At 35.6% G+C, this 21,963-nt stretch overlaps 1 protein-coding gene across 1 annotated transcript in view; it reads left to right on the forward strand.

Moving 5' to 3' along the window:
• frem2 (FRAS1 related extracellular matrix protein 2) overlaps positions 1-21,963 on the forward strand; it is a 117,910-nt gene that overhangs the window by 11,206 nt on the left and 84,741 nt on the right. The window contains exon 2 of the mRNA XM_015380350.1: positions 997-1,086. Coding sequence (XP_015235836.1) covers positions 997-1,086 — 90 coding nt within the window. The remainder of the gene's footprint in view (positions 1-996; positions 1,087-21,963) is intronic.

Below are 21,963 nucleotides of genomic sequence, written 5' to 3' on the forward strand. Positions count from 1 at the left end.
CATTCTTCCCGACATCTATTATTGAAGCATAAGCTGTGCTGGGGCAAGGCTCTTTTGCAGTGTTTATGATTTCTCCGTGCCATAATAGATGTTTTTGGGGAAATTCTTGGGGGAAAAGGTGCATCCACAGCCCTGTAATTCTGCAAAGTTTAGGAAACAGATGTGTGGTGCCCCGTTCCATCCTGTTCTTAACATTCTTACCTCGCCTGTCATTAAAAGATCCGCCATCACCTGCTTTTTTTTGTATGTCGCTGGGTGAGGGGGTGGGGGTTTGGCCTGGGAGTTTTAATTGACATGGACCGCTTTCTGGTCTTTTTGGATTTAAACCTTTTATTTCTTCTCTTTAAGCTTGAGACATTTTAGATTTCAGGTTTGCATGCCTTATAGCCCCAGATTACAGATGCATGACTTTCAAAAATGATTTCTCCGGTTGGAAATTGTTCATGCTGAGCACTGATAAGTAATTGAATCAGTGTGATACTAGAGACCTGCTGTTAGTATAGCCGACACTAAAGCAGGACAGCTTGCGTCTCTGAACACTTATTTGAAGGGAGGAAGTGTTTGAACAAGCCAAAGGGCTGCAATGCAACTTCAAACGGGTGTTTGAGGCCATTTCTGCAGTCAGCATGAAACAACCCATGAAAGTTCATTAATCACAAAATGCTAATTCTTTCTTAAATATATTTTTTATATATTCCTTCTCAAAGACAAATATCTTCCGTGTGCAGTTTAGACTTTAACCATCATTTTACATTTTCATCATGCCTCACCTAACATTGACTTGACCATGAAATGTTAGATTACACTGACCCTAACTGGGATTCATTTATACTGATGTGAAATGTTTTTGCTTTCTTTATGTTTATTATCTCCTCTTTGGTTAGATTTAATCTCACAATTATTTTTTCTGATCTTGCTTTTAAGGATATTTCAGTTTCAAAAGATCTCATTTAGATAACTGGTTTAAAAACAACCTCTACTTTGTTTTCTTTCCAGCCGACATCGACGATCTGAACATCTGCTATGTGCTGCAGAGTGGTGAAAATGCTACTTCTGATGTCTTTCACTTCTTCGTTGAGGACAACAGTAAGATTTTTTAATTTTTTCATTTTCCAAGTATCGGCTACTTTAAGTCACTCCAATGTCCATAATTAAGTCAGTCTGTTTAATAACCAGCTAATGTCGAAAAAGGATGAATTTGTTAAATTAAAAAAAAAAAGAAATATCTTTTAAAAATAAATATAAAAAAATAAATTGACATAAAGTTAACATGTTATTTAAGGATTTAGGTAGAAAGGAAAAAGGTAACTTATCACACCAGTTTTCATAAACAGGGTCATTTAAATGCTTCAGAGAAAGAACAAAGTTGCACAGACTGAAAAAAATAAACAGCTGAGATAAGAAATTTTAATTATGTTATAAAGTTAAAGCAAAGAAAAACTTTAAAAAAAGCATAAATTCAGTTGGTGGTTAGGAACACAGAATCTTAATGCTGCCTCCACTCATTTCCTCATTCTGAGAATACAGAGTAACAAGCCCTCTGACCCGACAGGCCCAAATGATTCATACCTGAACAGCAACTGGTCAGATTAATAGTATTTGCTCCATTGCAATAAGTGCTGTGTAGACCATTCACACATTTTAAAGTGAGCTTTGATAATGGGGGGACAATTTCTGTGATTTAATATAGGGTGTACTGTAATGTGACCCAATGTGTTGTTTAGACACACATATCAGTATAAACTTATTAAAAGGAAGCTCCGGTTTTAAGTGTCCTGTTTCAAAAGAAACACAATTTTCTAGCAAGGCTTTTATGGTCTCGGTAGGATGAATTATTGATGTATTTTACTTGGTTGTTAAAATTCAGGACAGATTGTGTGATGACACCTATGTTCTTTTCTTGCTCATTGATCCTTAGCCCCATGTCACTAAACCGAGAACTGATTTTAACCTTGCATTATTTTTCTACATTGAGTTAATTTTGACTTATTCATCCAGAAATACTCACTGTAAAGGACTATGGTCAAATATAAAATTGTAAGTCATCAGCAAATATAATGTGGTAGACTCCATATCACAGTACTCCAAATGTCCTTTTTGTTTCAATTTAAGGTCGTAATAACCAATGATAAATAGAAAATGCAGAATAAAGAACTAACCTGCTATGAAATCAGCTATGAATTAGTAATTCATAGCAGATTTCATCACATTAGTAACTGACATTTTCCTCCCTATGGAATAGCTAGGGATGAAAAAAGAATGACAGTTTTGTTTTTAGACTTCTTCTTCAATGCAAGTGCAATAAATATTAAAAGAGCATGCATTTTATTCTAGTTAAAGGTGATATAAAGAAAAACAGGTAATCTGATCAACATAGGCACATTTCTTGCTGACTGACTATCTTTACTTTAAAACCTGACTGAATGAGCATCAAGCTACCAGGAAGTGATGCGTCTATTTTAAACCGCTCTGCATGTTCTACCAATTTTGTTTCTATTGTAAAATTTTAGAGGATTATTAGCAACGAGATTTAAATTAGCCGATATCTTTTCTAAATTTTACAATCCTTCTGTGAAGCCATCCTCAACACAAAACAGCAAACTTATCTTAGTCTATGGAAAACGCCTTCTTGAAGAATGCCTAAGCAAATATTGTAAGTAATCAACAAGAATGGGACCACAGGATTTCTTTTACACATTAATCCTGTAATTGTTTCATTTTCTTTGTCTGTTTTTTGTTGATAATTTTACTTAACTCTTAAATATTTGTTAGTATTTAAATGTATTTAGATAATTTGTCAGATTACTTTGTCGGTTCGGTTGCTCTTTTGTCTTGTATTTTAAAACTTTTTTACAACGTATGGTTTATCAGTGGAACAAAATGGAAATACCTGTATCCTAGGTGAAAAGGATGATTTTGCTTGCAGTAATGCACTTTTCACATAAGCAACTTTGCACAAAGACAGTTTGGAAGTTTGGAAGTCACTACTCTTTTTTTATGTTGACATTATTTTAAGAAAGCTCTACGAGCAAAATCAGTAAATTTTGGTTAAAATATAGCAAGACTGCCTTAGGCAAGAGAAGAAATAGTCCTTGTGCATTGAATTCTCATATAATACTAAAAGCTGCACCTAACTTCATTGCATCTATTTAAGACATTCTCTTTTGAAATTGTAATTTTCAGAGACTATGATAATTCTCAGACAATTCTTCATTCTCTATTTTATTGTTGTGATGGATTTTCAAGTCAGCTGCCAAGCTACGGATAGAAAAACAAATATTTGTATATTATTTCCCTTAGGTTTTCAAAACTGATCAGTGAAGCATAATTTGGCTTTTTTTTGTGCCAGATTTGTTTTGAATTTACACATAAAATGATCTGACAGTCAAAGTAGTGACACATAGTATTAGCTCTGACGTATTCAGAACTCTCCTCACTGCATTTATGGTTTGCATATTATGTTCCCCCATGGTGGCTGCATTATATACTGACCACGACAACTTGCAAAAGAGGAGCATCTAAAAGAATGAATCCTCTCTCAACTTTACAGTGGATTGGCGGCCTTGTGGTTAGGGAGCATAGTGCTTGGAATCCTGAGGTTGTGAGTTTAAGCCCCACTCCCACATACTGCAGCTCTTGGTCTCTGAGCAGGACCCTTAACCCCACACTGCTCCCTGGGTGCCCCACGATGGCAGCCCACTGCTCCCCAAGGGGATGGGTTAAATGCAGAGGTAAATTTCTCCAATGTGAGATCAATAAAGTTCAATTAATTAAATAATTATTATAAATTAATTTTGCTAAAACCTAGCAGTGAACTGATCAGATACTATGCCAATCTTTGCAACTTTCTTTCTCTCTTTTCTTTTACAATTTACTCAATTAAAGAGACAGTCGGAATGTTTTAAATATTTTGCTATTTGATATGCCAAGAAAAAATTTCAGAATGTTTTTTTGTATAAAGTTGTTTATATTTGGTCACATTTTAAGATATAGGACACACGATATCTAGATTATAACATTGGAGCCAGCAGAAATTTTGCCTTTTTCAGTTTTAAAAATGTGAAAAGTAAACTATTAAACATTCTCACCCTAAAGTATATACCCAACTGCTTTGTTTTCAAAGCAGTAGAGACAGAATCAAATTTATTCTGTTTAGGTAAACACTGTCATATGTACTTTGCAGTTTTGCAAATGACATGAAGATTTAACAATCAGCATATTTTATTGAATATGCATCCCTGCTGTGTGCATCTTCTCAGGAAGACATCGTCTTATTTTAATAGCCCATTTTTCATGTTAAAAGTCGTTATTCAGGGAGACAGTTAGAGGTGTATGCTTTTGTTCCACATCAGCAAACTGCATGAATACAGTACAAACCTTTAAACATCAAGAGAAAATCACAAGTGAATAAAAATGTGGAGTTACAAAATTGCTTGGTAAAAGCATAAACAACTTAAGTGGAAAGTGAAAACATTTAGAAAAACAAGAAATTCAAATTTAAATTAAGCAATGATGCAAACAACTCTTTTTTTTTTTTTTACCATGTTAATCTTTGTGGCTCTTTGTAGTTAGAGAAAACAATTTTTTTGATAAATAAAACAATACATTTGAGCTTTTACAAAATATTTGATTAAATATAATATAAAATATAAAAAATAAATATCAATGATAAAGCAAGTGGTAAAGTAAGCTCCCTCTGTCGATTGTTTTATTTTTGATCACCTCAAAGCTTCAACCCTCTTTTTTCTGGATCAACAATAGTAGAAGTTACAGGCTGAACCATAAACCACCTTATAAAAGCACTGCCCTAATATTCTTCCATGCTACAGCAACAAACTATTCATTTTGATTTTTCAAATTAGGTTTTCTGTGATTGACCAACAGTGAGACAGATTGCTCTTCATGTAAGAAGCATTCGTATTAACAAATTCATTCTTAAATTGTTTGTATTAGTGATTTAGGATAAAATGTTGTACTCACCATTTTTTTTTTTTCATATTTCTAACCTTCTCTCAGATACGATCAAAAATTACGAGCACTCCAGACTGGACTGGGAGTCTTTCCTAATCAGTCAGCTGTTATCCCATGTAAATGTCTACATTTGTTTTACTTAGAAGCAATTGTCCATTTTATCATTATTTATTATGCAACTCTACGGTTTTTATTTCCATTTTTATTCGCTGAAGACAGATTTATCAGTTACTACACCTGCAGCTTACATGTCGGAATCCAGCGAACACTGGTTTAATTTGTTCTGATTTCATCAAAAAAAAGAACAGTAATTGAGCTTTATGTAAGATCAAGCTGCTATTGAAATAAAATCTGGAACATAAACTAGATAGAAAGTTCAGTAACACCGTAGGCCATGCATTCATTTCACTCCATGGCAGTTCATTGGCTTTGTTATAACATTAAATGGGAAATGTTTGTGTCTGTCTGAATTTGTCAAATTAGAGTTTAGCCGTTTTATGTTAATGTTTTGTACGAGAGAGATGGAGAGTAAGGTGAAGGGATGACAGATGTGATCTGAAGATGTGTTGTACAGTTTACATGTGCATGTGTGCATTGAAAGGAGATTTTGCAGAATGTTGTCGTGTTGTTTGATGGCAAACTGATATTAAGCATTTACATTATATATTGCACCTCTAGCCCTCCATCAGTAGTTTTCATTGACTGTTTTCAGATCAAATAATTTAATTAATTAATTATTATAATTAATTATTATTATATAATATATAAATTTTTTTCATTTTTTACTCCTGAAACAGTTTAAACACATCATTTAAAGCTCTTGTGATTTATTGATTCTGCTGCTCAGTTCTCAGTCAGTAGAACCTCGATCTCCAAAACAATTATGTCTTTCTTCTTTGTTTTCAATGCTTTTTTTTATAAATAACAAGCGTGGAAATTTCACCTGTATATAAGTGAGTGCACATTGTAGAGAAATGTAAAGTGGCATAATTACTTTCTAAATTATGCCAGATAGGGGAAATTTCCACAGACCAGTGGTTTGTTTTGAAACTTCTTTTGGAATGACTATGAGCTGGATGACTGAGAATCTTCACCAACTTTTAAGAGGATCATTTACGATAATTTTCTGAAGTAAAGAGCATTAAATCTGATGTGACGCGTTCCTACGAGCCCATGGTAAGAGAAAATGTATGAGAAATTTACGACAAGAATATAAAAAATATTGTTGCATGAGGACCAATGTCTTACCACAGATTTTAAATTGGATCTAGTCTCTCAATCTTGACCTGGCCGTTCTAACATTAAGATACTAATTACATAAATTAGAGGTCATCACAGCTTTAATTCAGCGAGTCATTTTTGCCCTTTCACACAAAATGATGCTTGTCTGAAACCACACAACCTATTTCATGTTTTATTTTGGTGTAAATGTTCAATAAACAAAACTAGTTTATTCACTTACTTTTGATTTTAGAATCAAGTGGAACAACTTAAACTTGTACATGAAGAAAAAAAATCTGTATTTTTTTTAGTTAATTTAAGAAATATAGGTAAAATACTCTTAGAAAAATGGGGCACCTATGTATCTAAATAATTTGGAAACCCAAAATCAAACCAAAGACACTCTTAAAAAATTATTTCCTGTTCTTTTTACCACTGAAAGCCTTGCTGTTTTTTTTTATTATTACTTCCATTCAAAGATTTCAAATCCACAAACTTTTCTACTGTAGCTTGGCTGTTTGTTTTGGGTCAGTTCCCTGTTGAAATGTGAATCTCTGCACTAATTCCAAATCTTGTACAGCCTCCTACATTTTTTCTTTCCTATATTTATCCATCTTGTTACTCCTACTTAACAGCTTCTGTGTCACTATAGATCCACAATATAAATGCTTCCACCACCATGTTTCAGTGTGGAAATGGTTTAAAAGGATGATGTTTGGCATTAGTTCCAAAAAGATCAAGTGTTTTCAATGGAAGACAAAAAGTTTATGTCTCATCTCATCATGTTCCTGTATTATCTACATAACTGCTGGCAAACTAAAAAAAAAATGACTTTTAATGGTATTCTTAAGAAAAAAAAAAAGATTGGCTGTCATCTTGCAGCTCTTCCATAAAGGCTTGCAGACAGACTATTGACAGGACTGTAGTGATTCTGTCAACATAAACTCCAACCTAAGCCACTGATCTCTTCTGGTCCCCAGCAGTACCTTAGGCCATTTTCTTTATAAAGCAAACCAGTCAGTTTAGGTGAAGAAGAATGATGGTAGGTCAAGAATTTTGCTGAACTCTTTCCATTTTCAGATGAAGAAATGAAAAGTTGCTGTAAGCTGTTCAAAACTTGGCATACATACATAAACTTATCCTGCTAAAACTTCCCCATAATTTTACCCGTCTGCTTTCCTCCTTGGTCTTCAGGATGCTGTTTGTTACTAATGTTCCCTAACAGACCTCTAAGCCCTTCAAATATCAGCTTAAATTATACTGACATGAACTACCATGTGATGACTTCTCAATATAATTTCCCTTCTTAAAACAATGTATTACTTTCACAAAAAGTCACTACAAAGAACATTTTTTTCATTTTTTTTCACTACCCTAACATTTCTGTCTGTAATGTCTGATAATATAGATCAGTATAAGATGTGTTCATGATTTTCCATTGTAATACTTCAATTTTTATGATATGAAGTTGTCATTTTTTGAAACAATGTTAAGACACTAATAATACAGATTCATCAAGGTTTCTCTGCTTAATAAAAAAAACAAAAAAAAAAAAACAAAGCATACATTTTGTGTGAGGTTGTTGGCATTAATAAATTCAGCAGAATTTAAAGTTTCACATGTTTGCTTGAATAAATTCCAAGCTCTAAATGTGAAGTTACAACAGCACATGAGCTATGTATCCCAGCTCTGCTTACGTGTATATGGTGACACAAACAGGTGGAGCTTTATATATGCTGGTGCTGTGCAAGAAGCTTTGCACTCAAAGATCAATCGATGCCAAACCTTTTAGCAACAGACTTTCTTAGTGAATCTCTGGACTATAGAACCATGTGCCACTGAGCACAAAATTAAAAGTCAATACTGCATCCATAAGCAACTTTTTTTTTAGAGTTTTCAGTTCACCACAATCACATTCATTTGTAACGACTGATAATAGGAGTTTAATTTAGAGGCTAATATCATGACTGGTAGCAGTTTCAAACATTAAATTGGATCTTTTAGAGCATAGATTCATATACAGACTTCATGTTTTTAACATAATTCTGTCCCAATTCACTGCCTTTTATTAACTTTTATTCTTGTAAATAGAAGCTTTCTTCCACTATTTTTTAGATATCCTCCTAAAGAAATATGCTTAAAACTCCATATGGAAGGGTTGTAACTGATAGTCCAAGTTAGCCATTATAATATGTTATATTCTTTTACTCTGATTCACGTATTGTTTTTGGCTAGATCTGAAAGTCTTTAAAGCAGAACTTGTCCAAGACCATACATTTCTGTCTTTACTGACATAATTGTCCTCTGTAATAGCTTTGAGAGTTTATGCAAATTTATTATACATTTAAAATTGGCAGAAAAAAATAATTTTTTAGATACTTAAACCATGTCTTATGCAATACTTGTAAATCACAGCACATCATTTTAGATGGGGCAAGCATGATGCTTAAAATTAATGTATATTAAAGTTCCTGTTATGAGCAAGATTAGTCCATTGATGCATTTGTGTGTTTTTATGCTTACGCAGATGATCCCACACACACAGCATAAGCACGGAGGGGCTGCTCCAGGCTAAGCAGCAGTCAGTGCCTTGAGCACAAAAAGGTTTTTGATATTTAAGAGCCCAGGCAACACTGTAGGTAATGAGAGCCCAGGGCGTATGAACCAGGGTAAAGCTCTGAGGGAGCCGGCGGTAATTATGTGGCCCTAATAAAGGCAAGAAGTGACAGGAAAAGCAATCTCAAACAGGTGGAGAGCAGCTAGGATATCTGTGAATTGTTTCACTTTGGGATAAAAAAATACAAGTACAAGTGGTGGAAATCACCGTGAATTGAGGGAAATTTAAGCTAAGTGTTTTTTTGCTTCAGTGGTTGTTTGGTCATTGTGTTTCCAGGTAGCTTATAAATTGGATTTTCTTTTTATTTGTTTTTGTGAAGCAGCTTGGGGCAAAGGAAAAGTGGTCTTGTATTATATCATATTTAACTCAGAAATAACCAAAAAAGCAAAAAACTAAAAGGTTGTTTGATATTATCAATGATTGTGACTGCAAACTCTGATCAGAATGCTGCTGTAAATACCTTCAAGGTAAACCTAAAACTAACAGTAGCAGCACATTTATTTAATCAGCTCTGATGAAAAAAGGCCTGTCCAGGAATTTGAATATCTGATTTGATTTATTGATGTTGCCAAATCTGAATCTTTATTTTTTTTTTTCCTTGAAATTTGGGTTATATGTCAATACAAAGAAAACAAAAATGAAATCCACACAAAGAAATTGGTTCTCATCAGAAAACACTGTATTACTAAGACTAGTGTAGAAAAAAAAGACAAAGAAAAGGACATAGTTTCCTAGCTTATTTTAAACAGTGAGTCCAGTATGCTTTTCTTAGCATATTGGGCATTAAAGAAACCTTATCATGGTGTACATTGGACTCCATCCAAGCTGAACTATTCTGTTCATAACTTTCATTTATAGGATTTCTAGGCACAGCCAAGGGCAGTAGGGTGTCAGCAATTCATTCCCTGCTATTTTCAGATGACCGTACTGTATCTTACTGCCTCTCTTTGGTTCTCAAGAAGAGAGTAGTAGATCGCTTTGGCAGCAGGGATTAATGAGGATGATGCACAGATCTGTAGTGGTGATGAGAGAGCAAGATATAAAGGTTTTTGTTTTACTGGGTGGTCTACTGGTTCGATTCCTGGCCCTGGGTCTTTCTGTATGGAATTTGCTCTCCCTGAGCATGCTTGGGCTCTCTCCGGGTACTCCCGCTTCCTTCCACAGTCCAAAAACATGACTGTTAGGTTAATTGGCTTCTCTAAATTCTCCTTAGGTGTGAGTGAGTGTGTGAATGGTTGTTTGTCCTGTTTGTCTCAGTGTTGCCCTGCGATGAACTGGCGACCTGTCCAGGGTGTACCCCGTCTCTCGCCCGTAAACAGCTGAAGATAGGCACCAGCAACCCAGTGACCCCACTTGGGATAAAGCGTGTCAGAAAATGGATGGATGGATGGTCTACATTCCTCCACTAACCTCAGATTGTGTCATGAAATCTGAGCCATGACCAAAAGATCCTAGATACAAGTGACAGAAATAACCTTCCTACTCAGGGTGGCCAGACACTCCTTAAAGAAAGGGGAAAAGTTGGTTGGGAGCGACCAAAAATAAAGCTTCTCCACTTCGACAGGAGTAATCCGAAAATTTCTTGTGTCGGAATCCCTCATGATTTCCCAAAAAGAGCTGGAGGAGGTAGCTGGGGAGAGGGAGGCATGAGGATCTCTGCTGAGACTGCTGTTCCCGCTATCCAGTCCCCAATAAAGTAAAAGATAGATATCATATGAGTACATATTGCCCCATTTACACTACCCCTCTGAAATAGATCCGTGCCGAGTTCGGACCGAGCTTGGATCACTTAACCATGCCGAGCTTGGTTCTTATGATCATTTACACATCATGCTAGCATGGTTTCTTGCCTCCTAACGGCGGTCCATGATACTACAGCTCTCGAGGCGGGAATTACACAAACAAAAACTGCGCCACCCATATCATTCAGGAACATATGTGCCTGATAACGTTATCTGCCCAAATTTCATTGAGAGCCTAGGTACATGCATCATTCCCGATGGCAACACACTCCTTTGATGCCATTTATTGTTAATAGGCTGAGAAGAAGTTTGTGTTGTGAACATGTGAAGAGATCTGTAAATTACTAAGCCAGACATGGTGGAAAATCCGCAAAATGAATTAGCGTACTATAAATAGGGGTTGAGGCTGTCTGCTCATGTGCTCTTTGCACGGTTTCAAAAGTGTAGTGTAAATAGGGCTTAAGACTACGAGGGTTGGCTTATGAAAGGAAGGATGTTTTTGTATTGAAAAATATTGGGGGGAAAAATAAAAAAAACATTCCTTAAAAAATTTGTACCAGTAAAGCTGCTTTGGAAAATCATGGCTTAAAGGTTAGAGAGCTGTTTGCATCCTGAAGAGACAGCACAGGTGGCTGCTTTCAAACTCAGATGATCAAGACCTGATCCCCTGTAAAAATAGGAACATGGTGGACTGGGTGACTACAATTTTGGCACTAAACAATTAATATATAGAACTGAATTTAATGGAAAGCAATGCAAGTTTTAGCTTTAACTCTTTTTAAATCAAAAACAAAAAAACTTAGACTATGTAAAATAGAAAAGTTGGTTACTTTTTTTAATTCCCACCTCCTTAACAAACAACTTGATTGTTTCAACAGAATTTTATCACAGCAGCAACACCCTCTGTTCTCCTATGTAACACCATTTTATCTAGATTTATATTTCCACCTGAAACTCTAATTGCTTTCTCTAGATCTGCATTGTATTCATGTTATACTGAACAAAATTCACATTGCATTTTTTTTTATTCAGCCTTAATAGTAGCAAAAATCTCTGTGCATGACTTTGCAAGTGTTAGAGGACTAATTATCACCACATCATTTGCAAGGACACTTCTTCCTTATCATGTTTTGTTTGTGCCTGCTATGTGACGGAGTGTAGATCTGTTATCGCTGTGAATATTTTCTCATTCCTTCAAAGGGCCTTTTCCCCCCATCTTAAAAGCTTTGGCAGACTCAAGATAAAAATGTTTGCCCATTTATTAGCCCCCACCCCAGCCTCTTCTGTTAAATAAAAGTGACATTTTTTATGTGCATACAGATTTTAATTCACACCTATCAAGAATGTTTATGAGGATGATCTCACTCCGTAAAAAAAGTGATTTCTTTATCTTTTGGGCTCAGATGTTAAAAATCTGAATTTTAATGGAAAAAGCTGTAACATCGAAAAGCTTATTCGGTTCTGAAAGGTGAGTTGTAAAGTATTTTTTTTTTTTGTTTTGTTTAAGCATGGAGTTGGAGGTAATAACGAAATAAAAATATAATCATTCAAATAAGATTTGAATTATTTCTCCCTCATCAAAAAATAGTAAGCATACTTAACTATAATACGTTAAAGGTAAATAATGTATTTCCTGAGAAAATAATGCATTAAAATCGTTTCTGTCTTATTACTTGTCATAAAGCAAATGGGATCCTAAGCTACTTCTGGGAGCTTACTTCTTAGGCTTTGGATTTAAACATAAGTCTAGTCTTTTTGAGTTTTATATTTTTATACATCGTGGTAACATTATGATATATAGTGCATAACCTAAAGAAAGAAGCAACAAAAAGGCAGAGAAACATGGTTTAATCATATTTTTTCACTGCTCTGAGCTTGTCCGATGATGACGTCAGACAAGCAGTTTGACAAAGAAAATGTGAAAAGCATAAAAATTGTCTCATAAAAGTCATAAAAAATTTTTTTAAAGATGTGTATTAGCATTCTTTAGTGAATTAAGGATAGAATTAAGTACTCAACTATAACTGACACTGCTGGCATGTTTGCTCCAGTAAATGATCCTCCAGCAAATAATCCTCCGTTTCCCATGAGTCATTGCAAGTTTTATTTACAATAAACCTACCTTGAGTTTTTAATCTACTTTATTTACAACACACCTAATTTTGAACAAAACAAAACAAAAACCATTTTAAACCTTTACTTTGAATAAATTTGACATGTTTATGTCCACACAGATTAAACATGGTCTTTAAAAACAAGGAACAAGGAGAGTATATGAGATTTTTGTTTAATATGAGCGACATGCAGATCTTTTTTTTTTTTAACTGAAGAACTAATAAAATTATGCTCAGATATAGATTAATTAATTATATAGATTAATTAATTCAAGGGACAGTTCAACTCTCACCATGGTTACAAATGGGACAGGTTAATCTGCTGACCTCTTTTTTTTTTTGTTTTAAATCGCTGTGTACTGATCTGAGTGGAACTGAAAGGTAATACGTCAGGATTTAGTCCAGACGAACATGTCCCCTGGCTATAGGAGAAAATTCTCTTTATCTGTCTGAATTCAGGAGTTTACTGTCACTCTCTGCTCCCAGAGCTCAGCACTCTTCTCTTTATTTTCTTCACCATTACTCTCACCTCTGTTTCTTTTTACACTTTCTGTCTTAGATCTTTGCTCATTGTGATTTATTCATTTCTACTCTTTAAAAATGCTTGCCATCTGTGTTTGTTGTATGTTTTCGTTATCAGTGCTATTCTTGCCTGCCTAGCCATAAGCTCAGTAAGATGAAGTCTTATTATTTAGTGTTCCCATCTTGTTGAGCTAAATTCCCACTACACTGTGGGTTTTTTATGCCTTAGGATAAGCGTTGATGGTGTTTCAGTCATCAGCTGTTTGATTTTGCATTTACATATGCTGCTGCTTGCTGCGGCTGTCTCTCAAACAGTAAATAGATCTCACTCTAGTAGGATTATGACACATTCTGTTATATTCCTCGTAATTATTAGCATTTCAGGAGAACCTTGAGATGAGAGTATCAGACTTTGGGGGTCGTGGTTGGATTTTTTCAATGCATAAATTATCTACTATACCACTGAGATTTTCTGACAACTGTTGTTTGATATTTTTAGACACTTAAAGTCACCAAAGACCCTTATTTTAGGAATTCTCACAACCAAAAATGTATTATTTACCCATCTATATACATCATGCTAAAAGGACCTTATTAAAAACAAAGTTGTATTTCATTAATTTCCAGTTCAGCGATTTAATCAAGAGTTATAATCACAATAAAGGTGTTCAATTCAAACAGAGTGATATATTTAAACATTTATTTCAGGTATTTGATAGGGAATGGCTTAATGCTAATGAAAAGGGAAAGTACAGTTTCTATAAAGAGAATTCCACGCTTTATCCTAACTCGGGTTATAAAGAGAATTATTGCATGAAATGAATATTGAAATTAAATTATACTGAATTATTTTTAATATCTACAGAACCATAGGGAAAATGCTGATTGGACAGTTTTTAGGTGTTGATAGCTATCCAAAATCAATTAAAAACAAATCAGCAGTAGTCATTCACAAGAAAAACCAAAAAGGTTTAGAATCTGTAGAGTTTGTAAAGAGAAAGATGAGACAGCTCAAAGTTAACAAATAAAGGAAGCTGAATGTTACTTCTAAAACAACCTAGACTCTCTGAGCAACTTATTCGAGTCATAAACTGGTTGTCCCAGTAAGGCTAGTAATTCATGTTAAAGAAAAAGAAATCAAATCTTGAGTAAATGTCAGGTGTATTGCATAGACAACTTACACCTTGTTAATATGGATGGATGGATGGATGGATGGATGGATGGATGGATGGATGGATGGATGGATGGATGGATGGATGGATGGATGGATGGATAGATAGACAGACAGACAGACAGACTGATAGATAGATAATTAGAAGATGTCTATGTATGTATATAGATAATTAGAAGACCTCTGTGTTTGTATACATACATATATATGATGTAGGGATAGGATACTTAATTTTAGACCTTTTCCAATATTCAACAATTACTCTTGCAATTATGCTGATTGTTGAATCTAGGAAAAAAAAAAAGTACATCTTTAATTGTGGCAAAAGGGATCTCATACTATTTCCATAATGCATTACAGATCTGTCAGTTCCTATTCTTTAATACGCCTCCTATATAAATACCAACATTCATACCTCCATACACAGTAACCCATAGAGCAGAATTTATATTCACATCCATAAACACGATCGCTCATTATATTCGCTCACCTTCTCACCCTAGGCTTTCATCCTTGTATTTATTGAAAATCATCAGTCTGTATCTTTTCCTGAATAAACTCATACTTGGACATTGCATATAATAGAAATTCCAATAGAATGGGAATTGCTGAAGTTCTCACTCTCTATTAATTCATACTTCAATCATATAATCATTGTAATCTAAAATAATGCTATATTTGCATTCACCTGCTCAAATTAAAGGATAAACGTGCACAGTTGTCTACAATTTCTTTAGGACTTGCCTTATTGTTAACACCTGAAATCTTTTTATAAAAACCCTTACTGTAAAAGTAACTTTATAAATGTGATAGATGTGGAAATAACTTTTTTCAAAGCTTCTGGTGAGATGTTGGAGGGGTATAGCATCAGCTTTCTGTATGATTTTTTTTGTAGTCTCAGTGGTTCCAGTAAGTGTTCCAGGCTGCATTAAACTCATCCTTCTGTTAAATAATATAGTGAATCCAATGGGAGACGCTAGGAGAGATATGCATGCCTCTGTGATGAGCACTACTGTAGGAGAGCACACACTTTTATAGGTGTCTTCATTCATCTGACACTGTTGGGGCGTGCATAATTAGTATGCAGTTACTTCTGGATAGAAAAAATATAGACGTACAGATATGCTGAAGTACCAAAAGGAAGTCACTGCTTTGCATCCCTAAGGGCTTCCCTCTGAGCTATGCCTAAGGTCATAAACGGCTGTCTTTGTAGACATCAGTGCAAGAAACCCTTGGTTATTAAGTGTATCACAGGAACTTCAAAGGAGTGAAGGATTCTCTGCCTCAGATGTCACTTTCTTATGGTTTTCATGTCCAGGGTGTCTTAAGGTGCCTATGCAGCAAAGTCATGTCCAGTAGTGATTGGATGTAGGCTAGGAACAATGCAGTATTCTTTCAGAAACCACTATTATGTCCTGGTCAGATGAGTGCATGCTTGGGGTGCGGTACATGTGATATTCACCGTATTTATCTGTAAAAGTGCATATAGTTTGATCTTATACATAAACAGGAAAAAAGCCACCAGGTTCAGCCATAGATTCTGTTTGAAGTTATTAGCTGTGATTCAAGTCATGTGGATTGAATGATCAAATGCAGTATATAAAAGATAAAAACAAAAAATATGTGCGAATCAAACGTTGAGAATGTCAAGACTGTTGGGATTCAATTTAATTAGGACATTTCAACAGTATAAATGAATGTATCATGTAATGTTTCTTAATAATACGAGCTTTCAATACAGTACTTTAAGATTGCTCATGGAAATGTAATGTAAACCTGATCTGTTGACAAATTCCCCTCAGTGCCTCAGGACAAGTTTCCAAATTTCTCAGAAAAGTTTTAATAGCGACATGCCATTACCAACTCAGATTATTTAAATACAGATCAGGCTGGATCCATGGTATCTGCGGCTAGGGCGGGGCACTGCTCATCACTGGAAACTCTGTTTGGAGAAAAACACAGATTAGTGACCAAGATAATCTGACGAGTGACTCATATGATTTTAAATATGGGTCACTAGCCTGGTTTAACAGTTCCGTCCATGTCCATAGAACGAGGTAGGATCCAGCCGGTGGGCTGCTAACGAGATGTGGTGGGCGCTGCCCAGAGTGTCCCAGATGCTGCAGTCCTAGAAAACAAGCAGGAGTCCGAGCCAGGTCAGGGAGACAGAGCAGAACAAGTAGGCTCAGAGGTCCAGGAATCCGGAGACCGGTCAGGGATACCGATGAGAAGAGGATCAGGCTGGCTCTGGGTTCCAGGAGTCTACAGATAGTTCAGGCAGATTGTTCAGATGTGAACAGGCTGGCTCAGTGTTTAAGAGGCAGAACAGGTCAGGTCATCTCTAAAAAAAAAACGCTCTCTCCACTGAGCATAACAAACAAAATCTCAAATAACATTCAACTTGAAAGACCTAGATTCAATTCCATCCCTAGAGTCAAAAATGTGTAAAACTACCATTAAGTTGAAGCACAGTCAGGCTAGGATCAAGTTTAACAATACTTTACAGGTTTTGAGGGAGATTATTTGGACTTTGAACAGGAAATATCCGGTCAGCAAGGAATGATCAATGGATCATTATCACGTTTGTGGGGTTTTAATTAATTTAGCATTAATCGAGAGGACTTCATCATTGAAATTTGCGAGAACTATAGCTAAACTGACAATGCCCAAGTGCATGGCAGTTGGATGTTGTAATACATCGGGTAAAAGTGAAAAAAAAAAAATTATTTCCCCTTTCCGATTCATGATCCTCCAAGGACGGGTTTTTCGTTGGATTGCCAACTTGAAGAGGGAGGATTTGCCATCGAACTTCTGGCCAGAGAAAAAACACGTAATATGTAGCCAACATTTCAAAGAAGAATGTTTTAAAGATGACTCGGATAATAGCGTGTTGTGAGTGACAAACACCAGATACAGCACTGGGACTTGCTCAACAGCCAATACTGTCACAAACCGGCAGGTGGCAGTAGTATTCTTTGACAAACATGGATGTCTCTGGTAAAGCACATTGAAATGAATTTACTCTCAAAAACGTTTATCTTTTTTTTAGCTTATAAAAGTACCATTACAGTATGTAATAATTTAGTATTAAAAATAATTTCAAAAGTTTGAATTCTGAATATGACCAGACTTTTCCTTTAAGAGCAGAGGTTCCAAAACTTTTCAGCATTTGACACGCAAAATGGTACCAAAGTCGACTTATATACCAGACTATTGGTTGAGTATACAAAACATTTATATTTCTATTAACCTCAGGTAAACAAACATAATTGATAACTATACTATCTACTTTTCACCCATTTTAAGAGATTCTTTCATGTTTCCTAGCACCTTAATATTTATTGTTTAGATTAGCTTTTAAACGGATCTGTGGATAGGCACTTGTTCCCCCTTGGGGCCTGATACTGGTGGTGGAATGGATAATGGTAGAGATTTGGGTGCAGGTTTGCAGCTCGATGAAACAGAAAGCCATTGGCGGATCACAGTCTTTTAAACCAAATTCCTAGATGATGATTGGCCATGGCGTACACAGGGCACAGAGCATCAGAGAGTAATTGGATAAGAGGTGAGGCTTTATTAAGTCTTATGATTTTTGGTTTCACTCAAATGTGGGTCTAGCATAAATTAAAAGGTGCAACAAATTTTGAGGGGTTTGAAAACTTCAGCAAGACACCGAATTTGACCAATACTCTTTTGAAAATTGAACTTTCCCCCTATTACATCTGAAATAATCCTGTCTTAGCAAACTGTGCATCAACATAGTACATATACCCCTTTCTCAACTGTTTTCACAAAGAGAAAACATCAAAGGAGATAGTGGCATCTTCCTTTGTTACCAGATGCTGTGGGTGTCTCTAACTCATACACAGTATAGTGGAAAAGACAGATACAACACAGAAACATCCACAATATAGATGTAGTGCACAGAAATGGCACAAGTGTGCTGTAAGGTTGTTTCATTTGGTGAAGGGAGGACTCTCCAACACAACCACGCTAACATCAATAGGAAAGACGGAGAGAACTGACTGGTGCATTGATTTGCAAGACATTTTTAGGAAACTTTTGACATAGTTACGTTTAACTATTTGGTATAGACATGATGCCTCATATGTTAATGTTTTTTCAATGTGTAGCTGCAGTTAAAGCAGTGCTTCCTGCAATCCCTGACATAAACAGTTCAAACAGTCCAGCAAAATGTGAGATGATGTCACTACAGCACAAGCTTATGAATACACAAGTGACAACAGACTTCATAAGACCCTTTTATCACAAAGTGATGAATCCGCCTTTTGTGTTTGTACTACCTACATGCAAAATGAACACACTCCAAAGGGGCTTTTTAGGGGAATTTGAGATGAACCTTGAACAAGAATATTTTGTTAAGACTGTTGCTTTCAGGTAGATTTCCTACTGTTTTGTATGCTATGTGATTGCAAGTGATATGCTGAGAATCATTCTTTTTCCTGTTAAGTTTCAGTTTTTTGAATTAATATGTGCAGGACACAGAGTAAATGTAAAAAAAAACTGAATTCTTTTTCATAAAGTGGCATCCAGAAGAAATCAAACTCCATCCCCCACTATGGCCTAAATTAGTTGTTCTCAAACTGTTTTTCTCTCAGTCCAACTCAAAATTATCTGGGATCATCACAAACTATCATAGGGAGTGGTGGCCTAGTGGTTAGGGCATAGAGCTTGGAATCCTGATGTTCTGAGTTTGAACCCCACTCCCACAGACTGCCACTCTGGGTCCTTGAGCAAAGACTCTTAACCCCCACACTGCTCCCCGATCACCGCACAAATGCAGCCCACTGCTCCCTAAAGGTTGGGTTCAATTCAAAGAGTTAGTTTCATTGCTCTGTACTTGTAGCAGTGAAAATAAAACGCTGGGGGGAAAAAAAGTCTGACAATGTATTTCTATTTTGCTAATGACATAGTTTGAAATAGAGAGATTACTTTTTGTTGTGTAGAGTTTGAATGCTGTCCACAATGTTTTCACTTCTAGAGTTACACACATTTTATGTTCAAGTTATATGAATAAATTACATATCAGTTATAAATGTACTTTTCTGCCATAAATAATCTTTAGTTTTTTCAAATAACCATATGGCCTGGAATGTAATATTAATATATTAAATATTTAAAAAAATGACTAAACTGAATTATTAAAAACTTAATACAATACTATCATTTTAGTATATATATTATATTAGAAATGTTTTAGACAGTAATATTATCATTTAAACCAAGCTAATCAGATGGATGTGCTTGACTCTGAATATAGTTTTGAATTGTCTGTCTCAATAGAGAACAACTTCATCTTAGATTACCTTCTGCTTCTAGCCTGCTTCTCTGTTAACATTAAATCAGGGCAAGGAATGAGAATTTCTTCACTCAGTACAGCGCCGGGCAGTGCACACTGACCCAGAGCTGGTCCGGTCCAGATGTTCATTCCTTGCAGGTCACTCTCATGGTCTAGCGGAGCAGAGCGGACTCAGATCTGCTATCTGTTGCTGCTCCCACAGCTGCAGGATGGGCTGCATCATCCATCCTGACTCTGAGCTCATCAAGTCCAGTGTGATATGGAAAAAGCATGCTCTGCTCCTGTCTAATTACAACTGTACCTGGCTTTTTCTCTTTTTAAAATTGACGGCAATTAAAGATATAGCCTTTTAACTAAATAGCCTAAAGTTATATCACATGAGAGAAAAAACATGTCCTAAGCGACATCAAGTATATTGAAACCCATATTATTGCTGATTTATCAAACATCCCTAATTATTTAAAGGCACACCATCTAACTTTTGGCCACTAGGGCCTCTAGACCCATATCTTCCATGTCTAGCAAACTCCACAGCAATGTGCAAAAGTTGACAAACAGTAAGCCAACCAACGTCCTGTGTTTTTTGATTGTGGGCCGTGTAGGTGTGTAAGTTTAGCTTGTAGGGAGCAGGAAATGCTGCTACTCTCTTGAGAGCACCGGACCATGCCCTGCGACGTAGAGGACCTGCGGTGGAGCTCCAGTGAAGAGCCACTGGGCCGGGCAACTCGGTTATCTTTTCTTTGTAGTCTGCTAGCTTCCTCTGTCCATATTTTGCTTCTACTAAATATTGAAAATAATAATAAAGATATATGACTGTATACTAGGAGCAAAGTGTTAACTTACCAGTCTAATAGTAAAGTTGAGAAAAAGAGAATCGGTTTTACTTCCAGCTTCTTCTTTCAGCATGGGCTAACAAACAAACGATATATAAACCTGTGGCAATAAAGTGATACGTTCTTCCAGGACACTCGATCAATGGTGTGTCTTCTTAGAACTTACATAGGCGGTATTTCAAGAGGGAACCCCACTCGTAGCATTGACTTTGTCAAGCACTGTATATTGGCCTGGAGAATCATTTAAAATATTTACTGATATGTGTCAACTCTATAGGTCACAAAGTCCTCGGTGTGCTTTTAAGATTTATTCATTCATAATTACCAGAGTTTAGCCTCTGCGTGAATGTCCAGGAGTACAAATGCGGATAAAATGCAATGAAAGGTAATAAAAATATGGAAAAGTGATTATTTTATTAATGGTGAATATATTAGTGCTTTCTGTAAAACTGTAATTAGATTAGTCTGCTATTCCATCCACCAACATCTTTGCATCTTCGATGCAGCACACTCTAGCAACAGTCACTGGCCAAAAAATGTTAAAATATTTACTGATCTTTTTATTCATTTATTTCTTATGACTGTAATTGTGTGCGATTCATTATCAAATGTCTGGAGTGTGAAAATAAAAAATGTTAACAGTGTGAGACCCAAATGTCACTTTATCCTCAGCTATCAGGTGTACAGTTTGTACTCCAGCACAAAGTGTAAGCAGTTACACATTTGTACAAAAATGCTTTTATACAGGGAAAGAGCATTTGCAAATTGGTTCTGTAATCTGTGCATGATTGAAGCACCTTTGACAACAATGTCTGCCTCAGATGGATTTGGGAAAGGATTACAAGGTCTCTCATCTTTTCTTTTTTTTTTAAGGACACATCTTTTTTGACAAACATTCCGTCTTGCTCAGTTTAGATGGATTATGTTAGAGTGGAGGCATCTGCATCTACAGAATATGACAGACTAGTACAAGCTTTATTTCATTGCTTTAAATAAGCAGATGAAAAATTTAATCTTTTAAGATTTTAATTAAATGTATCATCAATTATGTAATTCTTATTGCAGACATCCTTGTATTTTAGTTTTACATTGAGTTTTTATCCCTTCTTAAATTTACTAAATTTTTATGGTACAGTCACAAGCTTTGATGCATTTTTTTATTTAAAATATTTATACATTTTCTTTAAATACAATTTCCCAAAAATGTGGCATACATTTGTATTAACCTCTTCCATCCCCAGAGTCAAAAACATGTAAAATTACCATTTAGTTGAAGTTCAGGCAGATTCTGATGAAGTTTAATCATAAGCTTTGCTAGAAATTCTTGGTACTTTGACTCTGTCTTTTTAATGTGCTTTGACCTAAACTACACCATTGTTGTTCAGCTGTATGTTCCATTTCTTTTTTCTCCTAGAAACTGAACTCGTGGCTCTACCCTTTGCAGTCTGTGAC

Source organism: Cyprinodon variegatus, unplaced genomic scaffold (assembly GCF_000732505.1).
Source record: "Cyprinodon variegatus isolate N-32 unplaced genomic scaffold, C_variegatus-1.0 Scaffold211, whole genome shotgun sequence".
NCBI classification, from domain to species: Eukaryota; Metazoa; Chordata; class Actinopteri; order Cyprinodontiformes; family Cyprinodontidae; genus Cyprinodon; species Cyprinodon variegatus.